The 18,625-nt window shown below is 35.0% G+C and overlaps 1 protein-coding gene across 1 annotated transcript in view; it reads right to left on the bottom strand.

The window, feature by feature from the left end:
- Positions 1-1,560: 1,560 nt before the first annotated feature.
- LOC148954289 (putative ATP-dependent RNA helicase DDX5) overlaps positions 1,561-18,625 on the bottom strand; it is a 63,440-nt gene continuing 46,375 nt past the window's right edge. The window contains exons 7-10 of the mRNA XM_089086176.1: positions 16,732-17,015; positions 13,974-14,095; positions 6,930-7,163; positions 1,561-1,835 (exon numbers count right to left, since the gene is read on the bottom strand). Of these exons, the coding sequence (XP_088942302.1) occupies positions 1,735-1,835; positions 6,930-7,163; positions 13,974-14,095; positions 16,732-17,015 (741 nt within the window). The 3' untranslated portion in view covers positions 1,561-1,734. The remainder of the gene's footprint in view (positions 1,836-6,929; positions 7,164-13,973; positions 14,096-16,731; positions 17,016-18,625) is intronic.

Here is an 18,625-nt window from a genome sequence, read left to right on the forward strand (position 1 = left end):
TTGCAGTTTTTCCAGTCAGAAGTCAAATTTCTTTTAAATAGTCCCATATTCTGTGATCCCAATAATAGAAATTTTCGTAAGTGGTCTCTGACGAGGCAGTATGTTCATATAATTACGTCTTATGTTTATCACTAAGAGAAAAGAGGGTAGAGTTTCGATTCTCGCTATTTGGTGTCTATTTACTCAACTATGTCATTCTAAAATCTAACCTGGTTCTGGGTTAATGGCGAATTCTCAAAGCGAAATTTCGCATAAATCTTCCTTCTATTCATTTTTTTTATATCTAAGCTATTCTTATACTGGTAAAAATATAATATTTCTGTTAATTTAGGGTATATATAAAAGAGTATGGGTAGCTTATAAAAGTGGGAAATAAAGCTAGTGTCGAAAAAAAATATATAAAAAATCAACGACATTTAGCGTTTGCCGACATCTATCGTTTTCAGCCGATTAATAAGAATAATTAATTAAATTAGTGTAAGTGGTAGAATTGAGTTTTTTCTCGACTCTAATGCCAGTTTCCACTCGTTATGAGTTACATCTACTCTGGTCTGTATCTAAAATAAAGTATTTTCGATAGGTAGAATTTCTAAAGAAGAACATAATATTTCACTATCAATCACATTTATCAGCCAGAATTCATACTAACGACATCATTTCACTGTTTTTATTTGACCCAATTTTACCAACTTGATAGAACCTAGATTAACATAGCTATCTATAAATAAAACATTCCAAAAATAGAATTAGTGTTGAGGGTTACATAGAACTGACTATTTTATACCAGGACTGCCACTCCTTGGGATTTCCCTCATCATTTTGAGCTTTCACTCCTAAGATTAGGACACACGCTTTAACATTTAATACAGATGTCCAACAGGCCTATTTTGCAATATTGGAAAATGGTGTCAGGCAGCACACATACCTTGAAGCAATCTGCAATTATGGGGATGCATATTTGAAGACAATTTTGCTTTATTTCTTCAATTGTGGGACTATTGTTTTAGAAAGGGATAGCCTACTAAAAATGAATAATAAATTATATAAGTCTATTAAAGGTTTAACATGGAAAAGTAGCATTTAAAACTTTCTTCTTAGAAAATGGAGTTTTATGCAATTTATAAAAGCAAATCGTAGATTTAGAAAAAGAACGCCCTATTTTTGTTTGGGAAATCTTTTTTAATGAAACTATGTGGATACTTCTAATCCAGATTGAATAACTGACTTCAAGGAGTCCCTTAATAAAACAACAATGGCATGTAAATAATCCTATAGAAGCTTTTTCTTTTTCTCAAAAGGAGAAGCTAAACCACCTTCGGACGTTATAGAGAATTCTGGCTTATACAGGTACGTACACAATAATTTCATTCGGGGGATGAGAGTCAATAATAACAAAAAAAAACTTTTAATACAACAATTTGAATAAAAAGTGTAAAAAAAATCAGAAAATTTCAAGATGTTGTTGGGATCAAGACCCCTAGGTCCTTTTGGGCACGTCTCTGCTCATATATATATATATATATATATATATATATATATATATATATATATATATATATATATATATATATATATATATATATATATATATATATATATATATATATATAAAACACCGGGCAATGAATCAAGTTCAAAGGAGCTACATCATCGAGAAACGGAAACGAGAAATATAATGAAAGTCACAAGTTTTTCTCACTTTTTCAATTATACTAAAACAAAATTTTAGGATGATCACCATTGTCTGCTTCCACGGAAACCACTGCTACTTCCACGGCTTCGGAAGCTGCCACCACCACCTCTCTTGGAAAAGCCACCACCGCCCCATCGGTTACCTGCAAATCGAAAGAAAAATATATTTCTTGTAACATGGTCTACCACAGAGCTCCCCAGACAATCCCCACATTCAACAGAGTTTATAGAAACTAATCACAATAACTTATTGAATATTCGTAATTGCTGCTTTCTAGAACGCCGTTTGAATACCAAAACAATTTTCTAGCAAAAAAAAAAGAAAAAAAAAATCGCAACTCTATAGCACCCTTGAAACCACAGTATATAAATTATAGGCAGTATGATCTTTCCCTATCTCACCCATTATTAAAACCCGGACCGAGGTGCGAGTGCTCCAGAGAACGTAAAAACATAAGCGAACATTAGATCTTTTCACGGGTAGACAAGTCAGATTTCTCTTGAACGCGAAACTTGGCTTCAACGTTGGAACACTAAATTTTGAAGAAACTAATTTTAAATTAATTTACTCCAATACATATATGAAAATCGGTAATTAGTAGTGAAATGTTATTATTAAATGTTTTTAGGAATTAAAAGTAGGTTTCGAAGTCTCAAGTTGGTTTCAAAGGCATTTTGAGAAAGTTTCTGCCAAAATACGTGTTCCAGGGTAATTGGAACGCTGATGGCACATCAAATGAGAGGAGCTGTTTGCATGCGCTAATGCAAGAATAAGTGGGAGGAGCTGTTTGTTCGCACGGAGAATGAAGAGCCAGAAATTATCTGCGGTAAACTTACTGCTATATCTTTAAACTGTGCTTGAAACCAACAAATGGTATATATTACCAAAAATTTTCAACCTATAAAAAACCTTCTACAAAGTTTATAGCAATTAATTGCAATATTTTACCAAAACAATTTTAAAGAAATACAACAACAACCTTGTAAAAATCCCATAGAACCATGGAAACTAACAAAACTATAGTTAGCTTACCCGGCTAGATAATTATGCCAAACAACATACATCTGCAAAAGAAGAAATTGCTGCTTATTGAGTTTTGAAGCACTTATTGTATACTTTGGGACACACTTCAACAATTGGAATTCACTATCGAACACCAAAATTAACTAAAAGAAAATAATTGCAATTGGCGCTATTGAACGTTGGGCATATTCTATGAACAGTCAGGTTCAAATACAGATCACTTTTGATGAACAAGGACTTTTTAAAATTGCTAACTCCAGAGCCAATTACTTTTCATAAACGAAGATCTTCTGAATTTACCCGTATCCATGGTAAGAAGGCCAACATAGGTATGTCAACCTAACATCATTCCGAAAGTTATCTGAAGCCTGAGTTATAACAAAGACATCAACTGTACAATAATTGCTCCATAAATTTTTTCTACTTTCTTCTGTTTCTGCTGAGGACGGCTGAGCAGATTTCAACCGGAATTTTGTTTACCTTTTTCGTGCCGAAACTGGTCCTTTTATATCTCCTTGCGTCCTCATCTCCCTGGAGTTGAAGCAAAGAAAAGAGTTGTAAAACATTACGGGAACGTATGCAGTGGCCTATAAATTTATCCGTTAGAGGGGAGGGGAGAGAAGCAATACGCCTTTAGGAACGAGAGAATTAAGTATTGCTTGAAAGTAGTTTTCAAAAATTTTTAGGGTTTCCTACACATAGTCCCGTGGTCTACACCTTTACCAAAGTATATGTCCTGTTTGACAAACGTTCCAAGCTAATAAAGGATTAAATTAAATTAAAAAAAAATTCAACTGAAAGTAAGGAGCAACATTAAAACTTAAAAACAACATAAGTTAGACCGTATATGAGGAGGATTGCCCCCTCCTCAAGACCTCACTCTTCACGCTAAAAAACTTAAGCGTAAAGAGCGAGGTGTTGAGGAGGATGCAACCCCCCTCATATACGTAATAATTTCTGTTCGTTTAAGTTTTAATGCTGCTCCTTACTTTCGGTTGAAAAAACTTGAAATTACCCCGAACAATTACCCTTAACATCTCCACGAGTACAATTGAATCGGTAAAGAGATAACAAAACATTAAAAGAAATTTCGTATAGGAATTCTGGCAAATTCTCCCATTGTAAAATTTCCCCTGAAAAATTCACCCCATGGAATCTTCTCTTTCCATGAAAAATTCTCCTCGTTCACAATGCCCACCCCCCCACAGAAAATTCGTCCTCCTCTCCCCACCCGAAAAATGTATGCGTACTTCCCAATAACAAATACTACACGTAAACAATGGACAAACTTTATAACTTTAAGACCTTTCCCCGGAGGATGTGGGGTGTCATGTTATCTCCTAAAACATAGTTATTTGGCCTTTCAACTATGCTGAACAAAATAGCTATCTTAAAATTTTGATGGAATTATTTTGGGAAAAAAATTGGCGTGGGAGGGGACCTAGTTGCCCTCCATTTTTCGTTAAGGACAGCAGAACTTTTCATTTCCGTTAGAATAAGCCCTCTCCCGACTTTCTAGGCCCACTGAGTCAATACAATCACCCCTATAAAAAAAAAAAAAAAAAAAAAACAAAAAAAAAAAAAAACAACGCATCATCTGTGATGTTTCTCCTGGCAAAAATTAAAAATTCAACATTTTTGCAGATAGGAGCTTCAAACCCATACAATAGGGTTCTTTGATACGCTGAATCTGATGGTGTTATTTTCAGTAAAATTCTATGACTTTCAGGAGCTTCCCCTCCCCCTTTTCTTGAAAATAAGGCAAATTTTCTCAGGCTCGTAACCTTTGATGGGTAAAACTAAACTTAATGGAACTTATATATTTGAAGTCAGCATAAAAATCCGATTCTTTCGACATTTCTGTTGGTATCAAAATACCATTTTCTAGTTTCGGTTACTATTGAGCCGGGTCGCTCCTTACTTACAGTTCGTTACTACGAACTATTTGATTGGATTAATTATGCTAATAAATATTCAATTACACGGTAAAGTCAACAAAAACCAGCATAACATGAATGTGGTTTATATGCAAAATCTCATCCGTGCATCCTATAATAGACAAACAGAACATATTCCAAATAAAATAATAAAAAAAACAAGTTTTTTCAACTGAAAGTAAGGAGCGACATAAAAACTTAAAACGAATAGAAATTATTCCGTATATGAAAGGGATTGTCCCCTCCTCAATGGCACGCTCTTTTGCTAAAGTTTTCTAACTTTTTTTTTATTTAATTTCTGAACGTTTTTAAATTAATGCAGGTTTTGATTTTGACTCGCTGTACATGAATAATTTGAACAAAATTTGCATATTAATTTTACTTTTATTTATTTGCTTAAATGGCTTCCTCGAAAGTTGTTTAATTTTATTTACGAGCGTTTTTATTAGTAATAAATATACGTAACTTACGAATTAACTTACGTAACGAACTTCTATATTCATATATTTTTAATACGTATGTTAGGGGGTTAGCCCCCCAGTCAATACCTCGCTCTTTACGCTAAGTTCGAATTTTGTTCCAATTCTTTAAAATGACCCCTTACTCACAAAGGCCGTTAATTAGAATAAATAGCTCTTATGAAAGTACTAAAAATCGTTGCCGTAAAGAGCGAGGTACTGACTAGGGGGCAAACCCAGATCATATACGTAATAATTTCTGTTCGTTTAAGTTTTGATGTTGCTCCCTACTTTCAGTTGAAAAACTTGTTTGTTTTTTTATTTAGTTTCTGATCGTTTTTTTTTTTAAATAATGCTGGGAGATCCGGTGCCCCTTTCATAGCAATGCCCCTTCCCCCATGGAAGGATCCTGCCACGTAGCCCCCGACCCACCCTCCCCACCAATACCAGAAAAAATCCCTCCTGAAAACGTCTGTATGCTTCTCAATAACCAATACTATATGTAAACATTGAGTAAAGTTTATACCTTTTTAGCGCTTTCCCCGGGGCTGTGGGGGATTAAATCATCTTAAAAGGCACAGTTATTATATATTCGACCATGCTGAACAAAATGGCTCTCCCAAAATTTTGATCGGGTGACTTTAGGAAAAAATGAGCGTGGGAGGGGGTCTAGTTGCCCTCCATTTTTTTTGTCACTTAAAAAGGACATTAGAACTTTTAATTTCCTCGAAAGAGCCCTCCCACGATATTTTAGGATCACTGGGTTGACACGAGTACCCCTAAAAAAAAAAAAAAAAAAAAAAAAAAAAAAACGCAAACGTGATCTTTCTTCTGGCAAAAAATACAAAATTCCACATTTTTGCAGATAGGAGCTTGAAACCTCTACAGGATGGTTCTCTAATACGCTGAATCCGACGGTGTGATTTTCACTTAGGTTCTATGTCTTTTAGGGGATGTTTTCTCCCTTTTTTCGAAAATCAGGCAAATTTTCTCAGGCGCGTAACTTTTGATGGGTAGGACTAAACTTGATGAAACTTATATATTTAATATCAGCATAAAATCTGATTCTTCTGATGCATCTATTGGTGTAAAAGTTCCGTTTTTTAGTTTCGGTTACTATTGAGCCGCTCCTTACTTACAGTTCGTTACTACCACGAACTGTTTGAAAAAGTTTAATAATCTTTTGTTTATTAAATAGCCTGAATGTTGACCGTAACGAAAGGGATAAGGGCACCTCACTTGGGTTGATGCTGTGAATATGGTATTGGTTAATTAGTCGCCCCCCCCCCCACATCTAGTGGATTGCCTCCATCGGAGACGCTACCACCTATTTTACAGGTATTGATGTCTCTGATGGTCCTTGCTCGGGTTTTGCCAGGGACAGATTGAGGGGCCCCATACCTTAAGAACAAACTTCTACTTGAGTAGAAGTTCGCCGACTTGAAGGTCATAAGGATTTCACCGCTGTATATCTTACCATAGCATTTGAAGCCTACCTCTTTATAGTACCGTAACTATTAACATTTGAGTGGCCCTTGGAGCATGGGAGGCACTTCACTGTCACTCAATCTCTCGAAGCACTTTTGAAGGGCAGGGGGAGGGGGAGATCCAAAAAATTGTGATTCACACACTTCATATCCCCAGCCATATAACAGCTCGCCTACTCATTTTAGATGTTTTTAATATTACGCGATTATACCATAATATACTTCCTCTTCCCAATAGCTGTTTTATTTTCCTTTCGTCATTTTTTTTAAGTCTTTCCTACTTACAACTGCACAGTCTATAGGTTAATAAAATTAAAATTGGTCAACTTACGCCCTCCATAAGATCCACCTCCCTGTCCAAACTCGTATAATTTAGGATTGACCACTTGGTTGGCTTCTGTGAGAACGCTTATCAGAGCGGAAGCTTTATTTCTGTTGTCCTGAGTGAAAAAGGTGTAAGCTGTTCCAGTTTGGTCAGATCGTCCCGTTCTGCCAATTCTATGGACATAGTCCTCACTACAGTTGGGATAGTCATAGTTGATCACAAATTTAACGTCATCCACATCTGAGAAATAAATATAAACATGTTAAAAACGCGACACTTTAGTTGAATTAGCATAAGCTTTTACGTTAAAAACAAAAATTATTGATAATCGCAAAAAAAAAAAAAATAAGACGTAGACACGTTATGAAAACAAATCTTACTAAATTTTTTAAAGTTATCCACATTCGGTGAACAAATATATATGTATACCAAGGTGAACAGACTCAGGGAAGAAGGGGACGGGGAGGATTACCAGGTTTGCCCCCACCCCACGTTCTTGAAATTTTGGCCTTACTAAAAAACGTAACAAAAATGCATACAAGCCTTTTTTTTATACGTTTTCAGTTTTTTGCGGAACGCCCCCCCCCCCAAGGAAATCCTGGATGTGTCCTTGATACACATTTTATTCTGAATTTGAATTAGTTGATATGTTAAAAGAAAGTGCTGAAAAAATACTGCGTAAAATGGGAATTAGCATCTGCAGACCGTATTTTTTTAAAAACAAGTCTTGCGTGATGCAGTGGGATTGACTTTTGATTGGTAATACGGGAACACCGCTGCATGAGCCCGCTACAAACCCTAGTTTTATTTTTGTAATGAGATTACGCGAAAGCGCCTCCCTAACAATCAAAACATGAAGAAGCAAAAATAATGCCAATGAAGTGCTGTGTAAAACTGATCACGAATTTAACGTCATCTACATCTGGAGAATAAACATACATACGAGCTTGTATGCTAGAAGCTCATTACAACTTACTTTCAGTCGAATTTGTGTTAACTTTTATATCCAAGAAATATCAATGAAGTGAGAGTAAACATAAATTTCACATATGAAAACATTATGCAAGTAAAATCCGTCACAAATTAAACTTCATTCACACGTGCGAACTGAATACTTAAAAACTTAATTTCATACAATTAAATATGAATCAAATGAAAAAATTCCATAAATTGTATTGAGAAAATGACCAGTTTACGTTTAATTAGTATCAAATTCCTCCACTAAACTTTCCCACCACATTTGCTCACTATTAATGTTTCACATTCCAAACTCAGCTGCAATTTTCAGTCGCATATGCTAGCTGTGTACCCCAAATGTGTTGCATTCAACCACCACTGGAAATGTTTCATCTCTTTACAATTACTAACCACTTTTTACTATTATTACAACCCACTTTCACAATAATACCATCTACTCGTAATTATTCCAAAGCCTTGGAATAAATTTGAAAGATCAAAAAAGGGAAAAGCGTCATTGACGTGGTACGAACCAAGGCCATATCCAGGGAAGGAGGGAGAGAGTTACCGAATTTGACCTCACTCCCCTGAAATTTTTGCCCCGACTTTTCAAGGTCAAAATTCTATAAGTTCTGGTAACCTAACTAATCTTTATACAAAAATTATTGATCTCAGACTCTTGTTATTAATGCTTTTCTTTTTTTAGGTTGAATAATAATACACCAGCCTCGGCTAACTATAGTAACAACTAGGCAGCAATGAAAAAATTTATTTAATTAACTGAATATAAATTAATTCAAATTTAAACAAACAGATAAATTGTTGCTTAACAATAGTATATATTTGAATGTAAATTTACGTTCACGGTATATTATATTTCATCTATCATTGAGAGTACGAAGGACACAAAAATATAAAATAACCCCTAGACCAATTTGTGCCCATTCATACCAAAAAACTGCAATAAGAACTGCACAACTGAATATGAAGGTCTTTCCATAGGAAAGTGAATTCCCGATTTGTCCTAATTTTATTAAGATGTATAGTTGTGTTAGATGACATAATTAATAACCAATTAACCCGTTAATTGAGTATCCATAAAATGTGAATAGAAGTGACGAAAAAGAACCATCAAGTGTTGAGGCTTCTGTAATTTCAGTCAGCCAGCAAAGTATTCAAAAGGCCTTGGGGAAGGGAGGAATTTTGTGCCTAACACCTTCGCAAGAGTGTACTCAACAGCCTCTTAAAAGTTTCTTGGGGATCAAATTAACAGTGTACTAATACAAACAGGACAGACATGCATTCGGTTTTGATAACCTGGAAGCACATAATGTGTTTTGATTTAGCACAACGTCCCTCTCAACAGTCCTTGAAAGTTCCACGTTAAAATCATTAGCCTTAGTAATAGTAGCACTAACAGCAGAACTAGTACTAATACTAATAGTATTAGCATGCACATAGTGCTTTCTCATTAGTTCAACATACCCCTCAACATGCCCTGAAAGTTTCAACCTGAAACTTTCATGCCCTGAATGTTTCATGTCCGACTAAAGTTTCAACCAATTCTAACACACTTAAGCCATTCTTGAGATACTGCTGATACGGTTTTTTTTACACCTGCATACTCAAAACGTGTTTGAAGTTTAATTCAACATGCCCCTAAATAGTTCCTGAAAATTTCTCCCTTAATATCCTTAGAGCCTTAGCAGTAGTATATACGGTAACATACGGATATACGGTTGAAGTTTCCACTTAACCAATTCAAACAATCAGATTTAATTTCATTGGGCTTGGTACTCTTAGGACATACACATTGCCTGATCAATAATGCCAAATTTCCTCTTAGCCAGTCAGCTATATTTGTGAACACACTATTGTGGTTCGCTGGTTTAAAGGGAAGAGATAAGAAGAAAAAGTTCTTTACGAAACTCATAAGTAGCCACCTCATTAATTTCAATAATACACAAATTTTCCAAGGATTCTTAAAGACAGTAGAATTGCAGAAAAAATCAAATGATCATTTCGCCTATATAATTATAAGTCTTCTTCACCAAATGCTTAAGACGGATTTTAGATATATAGCCGCAATACCAATAATGTTTCCTAAACAATTCACTGCCTTTAAGAAATTCTTTGCTGGATTATATTTTATGTTACTTGTATAATGGAAAGGCAGTGAGTTCTTTGCTCTTACTTAACACATAATATATTTGTGTAATATACTTATTGTAAAGAAATATATTATGGCAAGTTATATATTATTATAACGTTGGGACCTACTACAAATTACTCTGCTGTTTCTAAAAAAATATTTACAAATACATTTTTAAAATTGTTTTAAAATATTTCATCGTTATTAATTATTTTACATTATAAACTGGCGTTGCTCTGTCTTGCCAACACAACATCAGATGCTTCATGTAGGCTATTCATACGTCAAGACACACAGATAAAATTAAGAGTAGGTTCAATTAAAATAAGAATGAATTTAAGTAGCCAAAATTGAAAAGGTTTTTAGATATATGGTGTAACGATGCTGGGTACTAATTCGATAGTGAATAACCTGGTACTATGGCACCTGGGCCCGTGGAAGTAGCACAAATGACATTTTGCTTCTCTAAAAGCGTCCTAAACCTAAACATTTCCTTTAAATAAGCCTTCAATCTATTACCTACAACCTTTGCTTTGATAGGGTCAATTAATGTCAAGTGTAACTTGAAGAAATTCCGAGTATGATTTGAAATACGAAAAGTGGGCTTACAGATTATGAATTTTCATTTCTTTTTAAGGGACGGTTCAAACGTCCCTTAATCTTGTGACTTTCTCTTCTAGACCCTTCGCCCTTCCATAACAAGAGATAATTCCATAACAGTCGTTTAAATATATACTATTAAATGAAGGGAGAGCTATTGCTTTCTAATGGCATTTATTTTCTTTTGTCCTATAAGCGAGCTTATGGACACAATGCTTTCAAAGTAAATCGCCTGAGATATACCTATCTACCGTTCTTTTTTTGTTGTAACTGATTCAGTTCTATTATTTAAATAATATAGCTAATACTGATCTATTATGGCCAAAACCAGTGCCAGAGTTTACAGAATAATACCAGTGATTCTAAAAAAGAATCATTAGGAATGGTCTACGACTCCCTTCCAAACGTAGCCATCTAGAAATCTTTCATAAAAGGTTTTTTTTACAGCTTTTTACGTGCTTTAGATCTAAAGGAAGAGGGAGGGGGTGAATGAACCAATTTGGGGGTCAGTGGGTTAATTTTGTGTGTGAATTGATGAAGGCTATTGAACAACTTTTTACTTGAGCCTATTTAAAATGAAAAATATTCACAGTTCATATAAGAAAATCCATACAAAAGCTTGTTCAAAAAGTACGCCAACAAAACCATTTTACAACAAAAAGAAATTCACCCCCTAAACAGCACTTCATAGTCAAAAGACATTTGATTACCTGAATTTGAAAACCTCAATCTTCATAAACAAAATGCATGGAGATACGAATCCGAGACAGGCGCAGCAAAAGCTGAGTGCAATATTAAAAATTCCAATCAGCTTCGTCTACACATCTGGCGGCGCTTCCATTCACTCAACGAAGCACCGCAAATAACCTCGAATTCGTTGTTCCACGCTGGCCATAGTTCATATAGCCCAAGACAGAGGCACATAAATTGGTCTAAAGACCAATCAAATATCGGATTCACTCGCTAAAGTCGAGATAATGAGACTAGCGACCAGGAATCCGCTCAACAAGTGCCTCTGTAAAATAAAAAAAGAGAAGAGAGTTATTACTAAGATGAAGAGCAAATAAAAGCCGATGCACCTGAAATTAAGTTATTTTTCAAAAGCCAAATAACAATGAAATGAACACCAGACGCATTCATAATAAGATTTAGTTAAATTTCAGAGCTACCACTAGTTGCACCATACCTCGACATATTTTTTTAGAGTTTAGCAAAGGCCAGCCAATCAGAGCTTCATTATTGGTCCTTAGCTGTATAGGAATTTAATCAAATGAGGAAAGTTTTCATCTTAGCTAGTTTGAGCCAGCCAATCAGTCATTCTTTATCCGTTTGTAGATGAAGAATGGCAGATTGCCAAAGATAGTTCTTTTCGGCCATCCATCTAGGGCCAAACAAAAAGCAGGTCATTCCCGATTGGGGTAAGAAGAGGTTATAAGAAGGATTTGAAGGGAACTGGAACTTCTGGGCAGAGGGTAAAGACGAAAGCTTTGAATAGACTGGGGCGGAGGAAGAGTAAGCGCAGCTGTAGTGGCATTGGTCAACTTGTGCTGCAGTGAGTAGTTGGTAGTAGTAGTAAATATTGATTACTTGGAATTTTCGGTTAATTTTATCAATCTGTTGAACTAAAAATAGCCCAAATGAGAATAGAAAACGCTGGATTCATTCACAATGGGTTTTAGAATCCCCCGTCTCCCCTCAAGGATCCAGCAATGTGATAAATAAGTTTATGTATTGAGATGAGCCAATTCTTTATTTTAAGGTCACGATAGTTGTTGCCAGGTGGACCCAACAAACTGTCTTCTTGTTGTAAAAATTATAACCACTGATTCAAACAGAAATTCGATTTACTTTGGGAGCCTACATACTATACCATTCTGGCATTGATTCCTGATAAGACCAAGTTCTTTTTTCAGTGGATGTATCAGTTCTCGTGATATCGTTTTGGCAGGTACTGCAATCAATGACCCCCAAAACCTGACATTAAGGATGTCAGTTCCCTCTAAAGCCTATGTTCTGCACAATCTAGGTTCGCTTTCTGTAAGAATACTAAATGACATACAAAATTAAAAAGACTTCAGTTAGATTTTACGACAGAAATTAACTGTATATTATATCTTTATTATCCGTTTCTTAGACGAGATGATGATCACTGTGATTGCACATTCACCCGGAAAAATGGTTTATAAATACGCCTTTTCCGTTACCTAGCCCCCCCCCCACCTCATAGCTTGAACAGCCATACACCAATTAGTGACGTCAATTTGTGGAGAGGAGCATTTCCGTTTTTTATTTTATTTTTATTTTTTTCGTTGAGCAACGTTTATTATTTGCATTCCCATTGAAACATTGCCCCCTCCTTCCTTATTTTCTTGAATTGACGCCAATGACACACATGACAAAACTTTTTAATGGTTTCCACCTAATTTAGATGCAAATTTTCATACCTTTACAAGAGGGGAAGAAGGAAGAAATTAGGGGCAGTTATCCGCGCGATCTTAAAGAAGCTTCCCTTCCCCGCCCAACCAAATTCAGAACATTGGATTGCATGCACGTAAGCAAATTTAATTTTTTTTTGCAAGCATAGCTCTTGTAATACAAAAAGGACTTTTGGAAACGGGTCCACTCTGTTGGCTGTGGACCACTCGGTCTATCCATCTTTTTCAAGCAATTTTGTCTTTTAAGATATAACTTTTCTCAGGAATTATAACATTCTTTCACTCTTCATTTTCATACCTTTGAGATTTATTTTTTTATTATTATTCAAGAAACTGCTTTTTGCTTTGCTTTCAAAAACTTTTTATTATATAAAAAAGCCGAATAAACTCAATTGTTTTTCAACAACTTTTCTAGTACAGACAGTAATTTATAATGGAGAAGCTACACCTTTTCTCATTTCCTTCATAATTTAAATTTTTCCTCGGAAATAATCACATTCTTTTGCTCCTAATCTTCTTGATACTTGAATTAAAATCAAGGTACCATCAAGGCATGGCTACTTGGAGAAGAGGCTAAGACAGATAGTCTGAGTGAGAGGCAAAGATGACACAAGCCTTTTTCAAGAATGTATAAAAATGATTTCATTTCCACTTGTAGATAATAGATACTCTATCATTCGTCCATTCATCCTAGGCCAGAGCTAAGGTAGATCTTTAAAATTTTAGTACATCATTTGATTTCAAACTTATCCCTCCCCCCCAAAAAAAATGTATCAAATTAAAAAATTTTTAAAAATTTATAGCTTAAAAAAAAAAACTTTGAGAACTAAATCTCCAATCATTTTGATCAGTCATTATGTCCCAGTAGTCTCAACGTTGGGTATACTAATTATAGACTGGACTTACCTAAACCCCTGGCAGCTACATCTGTTGCCACCAATATATTAGCTCGGCCAGTCCTGAACTCCTTTAGAACCCAATCACGTTCTTGTTGTTGCTTGTCTCCATGAATACCCATGGCGTAATAACTGTAAGAAAAACATTGTTTTAGAGGATGCGACACCTTAAAAATCATTTTTGCGAGCCTCATCGTCGGCTGATGACCTCTAAGACAAAGGGTCTATTAATAAATTCTCCTAGGGGACTAGCTGCCATCAAAAGCTGTCGAGAATTTACGGTTTGTCAGTGAAATCTAACTTCACATTTGTCGGCGAATTCGTCAACAAAAGCGGGTAGCACTGGAAAGATTTGCCAAAAACAGCCAAATTACTCAAATGATAATTTCAACTGATTTTAAGCGTTTACCGAGCAAGTATACTGAAAGTTATTTTAGGACTGTCCTTCCTTGAAACTAAAGAAGAAAATTCTGCTCAGTTAATAAAAAAAAACCAACAAAATTGACCTTTCTAATGTGAATTTTATTACAACCTATATCTTTATCTCCGGCACAAAACGTGGGGAAGTTGAAAGATTTTTCTAAGAGTTCACAGCAGTTCAGCTGTTGTTTATAGGACTAGCTCATTGACTGCATATTCTAATTCCGTGGATTGGGTCATGATGTAGCAGACACATGTATGGTTATTTTTAATTTGTTTTTCGAATTCTTTTTCCTACACACTAAGGACAACCTTGTTGGATAGTTGAAATATTCATGTAATTATTCTTCTTTTCATTAGTGGCCAGGGACCCGATCAAAAGAAATACTTCCTTGTTTTGTCATTGTATGCTAGTTCGGCTTTAGATTTTGCATAAACTAGTAAAATTGAAAACATAACCGCTCACCATGTGAGCCATTCCGAAGCTAAATCAATTTAATCGATTCATGAACTCATAAAGCAAGATTTTTAAATCAAATTTTATTTAGTGAGGATGCATAAGAGATATTTTGCAAAATCTATCAAAGAAGAATGTTAAAATAAAAGATAAGCAGTGACAAGTACACAGGAGCTTATCTAGGGGGAGGGCTCACCACCCATCCCTCTCACCCAAAATATTTCCCCGACTTGTAAACTGGTCGTACAAATGTAGACAAAAGGATTATTTCTAATAAAAAAAAAACTCTTAAAATAGTAAATTAGTCTTAAAATAGTGCAACATTTACAGGGGTATATAGCCACTCAAACAGGCCATTTTTTTACAAATATAGAAATAAAACCAAAGAAACGTAATGGCCTTATTTTTTCAATATATTCGAATAATACTGATGTACAAAAGAAGAATCCGCCCTTTTTTCCTATATTTTTTACGGTTTCATTTACAAAGTGGAAATATTTCTGAATTCCCAGACATAGATCCAATATTCTCAGCTTGTTTGTTTATGTTATGGTTCTATCGTTAAAAAAATCTATCATGGTTTTTGCAGTTATAGAGTAACATAAAACTTCACATTTTCTATTGAAATATCTCTTTCAGGTTTCCGAAAAAGGGGCTAAACATCCAAAAAGGAAGCCATGAAACAAAATTAGTACATAGAATCCGACGCGTTAAGGTCTAAAACTTAGATCTTAGTATTGAAATATAGCTACAAATATTCAGGCATGCGATTCTTCAAATATTTAATTTGATTTTGAACATAAAACTTCCACTAATATTTAATTCATTTAATTAAATTCACCACCACCCTTAAAATATATCATAATGAGACAGATTTTCAAACTTTTATTAAATGGAAACCTGAGAAACGATACAAAATGACGTTTTATAAGGAAATTTGCCCCCCCCCCGATATTTTATTCATGATATCTGATATGCTGAATGCGAGCGAATAACTTTGACAAAAAAAATCAACCCCCTCACTACCTCCCACACTACAAGTTTCAAAACTATACATCTTTGTACTACCATCAACAGGAACATTTTAACTTTTTATACAATATCTAGTTTTCTTTAATTAGTAGGAACGATTTTTGACAGTGGAAATAACGGTCAAATGCTTTTAAACATAACGGCCAAATGCTCCTCAATTTTCCGAGTTAGAGACCCCATTAGAACAATGGGTCTGACACGTATATCAGTTATGGATCTTAGGAAGGAGTCAATAAAATCTAGGCAGATTAGGTCTAATAAAGAATAAATAAAAACTTAACATTTTCACTGGAGAAACAGTTTGTGCAAATTATTAGTCTATATATGCTGTAAAATAATCATCTTCCAAGCAATTTTGGCAATCTTGCATGGGTCAAATTTGTGTCCAGAATGCAGTCACATCCAAGATGTAATTATTCACGCTAGTAAAATATATAGATCAAATCTTTACTCAGCTTACGGATGCCCTCGTGATCTCATCAACCTTCCTCTGCTTCCGCAAAAATTTTGGTCCAATTTTTGGACCGCATAGGTAACAAATGAAATGATATCTCAATGTATTACTTTTTTCTTTAGTCTAGGCCATTTCGTATGGAAGGAGGGGTCATAGAAGCTTTAGAAGAGGCTCATTCGATTAAAAATTAAAAGATGCTGCCCTTCGTAAGAGCTGAAAATGATCAGGGGGCAACTAGGACCCCTCCCGTGCCCTTTTTAGCTACGCCTCTAAACCATAAGATACCCATTCAAAATTGCGAAATAGCCATTTTGCTCAAAATAATCGGGAGGTCCAATGACTGCCTCCGAAGATGGCATAAACCCTACAGCCTCTGGGGTTGTAGATACATAAATAAACCCTTACCCTGCTTTACGGATGTTCCTCGTGATCTCATCAACCTTTCGCTTTGTTTCCGCAAAAATAATGGTCTTATTTTCCTGTTCTTGAGATATCTCATATAAAAGCACATTTAATTTCTCCTCCTTCTCATATTCAGTGCATACATCAACAATCTGCTGAATATTATGATTGGCAGCGAGTGTCATTGAGCCAACGTTCAACATAACGTGGTCAGCTAAGAAGTCTTCAGCTAAACGTTTGACTTCCTTCGGCCACGTGGCTGACCACATAAGGATTTGACGATCAGGCTAATAAAATAAATTATAAAAAAAAAACAAAGAGTCGTGACACCAACTAATCACTGTTCACTCTTTGAGAGGACAGCATCTTCTATGAAATCCATAAGAGACTATGGATAAGTCATAATTGGATAAAGCATTACCCCCTCTTTCTCTCTTCCTGTACGCCTTTGTTTCTTATAAATTATTGCTCTACCTCACTCATTCTCCCTCGCCTTTTCTATTTCTCCGTCTTCTTGTGTTTCTCTCCCTTCACTTCCTTTCCTTTTATAACTTGAAAGTTAAAAAGGTAGTAACTTCCAATTCCGTGGAATATTGTAAGCTCTTCTCAAAAGGCGGTACAAGCGTAAAAAAAAAAAAAAAAACTTATCCAGATAGAGAAAAAAACTATGAACAAAATCCCGGAATGGTTTCATTACGGAAAAGTGAAAGAGAGAAAGAAAAGGGGAGAAGAAGAGTCAAGAAGACAGAGCAGGCGAAAAGGGAAGTGAGAATGAGAGAGAGAGAGAGAGAGAGAGAGAGAGAAAAAGAGAAAGAGAGAGAAAGAGAGAGAGAGAGAGAGAGAGAGAGAGAGAAAGAGAGACAAATCCGTGAGAAACTGGGGATAAATGACGCTTATGCCTCGGAGTAGCATTAGCCTCTTCGAAAATGTCGAAAAAATATTATCACACATGTACTGTGACGAAGAGAAATCTAAATGCACAGAAGCAAGTCTTTAAGCAGATGGAAGGGAGGGATTTTTTAAGGTGTCTAACCAACTAACACAAAAAACAATCCCAACCACTTAAGCTATATGCAATAAACAGAAGGGTTTTAAATAATAAGAAATTCTCTTATCTTTTATTTGTTTATTCTACTTATCTATTTATTTAATTTTTTTATTTTATCCTCCTTTCTTTTATTGGAATTCCTTTCATCAAGACACAAGGAAGAACCGAGCTATACTTTTCGATTATTGCACAAAAAAAAAAAATCTAATTTGATGACATCGGCGTAATATAAGAAATCTATAGCAACAACTATATTATAAAAGTTTTATCTATACACGATTTTAAGACCACAGTAAAAACAACGAGTTATTCAAAAACATAATTAAATTCGTGAATAGACGCACACATCAATCTAATCAATCACAAATCAACCTGATGATTGATTTGTGAGGATACGAATAGTACTCTTATAGAGATTCTTTTTTGTCAGTGAATGGAAGTGTTATTTAGGATATTTCCATTGATTTGTGAGTAGACGAATAGTACCCTTATAGACATTCGTTTTTGTCAGTGAATGGAAGTGTTATTTGAGATATTTCCATTAATTTGTGAGGAGACGAATAGTACCCTTATAGACATTCGTTTTTGTCAGTGAATGGAAGTGTTATTTAAGATATGAGTTTAATTCTTGTTTATTTATTTACATTTCTTTTCTTTTGTTTTTTCTCTCTCTTCGTGTGTTAGTTTTGTTGTATTTCGATGTATATTATTTTTTAAAGAGCATTTTTTGTTTGTTTTTCTCCTTTTCTTCCCGTTGAGAAAGGCTCCCGGATATGGGGCCGAAATATTCGATGTGGTTTTTAATTAAGTGTTTATTTTGTTGTTATTTATTCACTGCTTTAATAAAAT

Source organism: Artemia sp. Qi Xiang Cuo, chromosome 3 (assembly GCF_049724085.1).
Source record: "Artemia sp. Qi Xiang Cuo chromosome 3, ASM4972408v1, whole genome shotgun sequence".
In the NCBI taxonomy this organism is placed as follows: Eukaryota; Metazoa; Arthropoda; class Branchiopoda; order Anostraca; family Artemiidae; genus Artemia; species Artemia sp. Qi Xiang Cuo.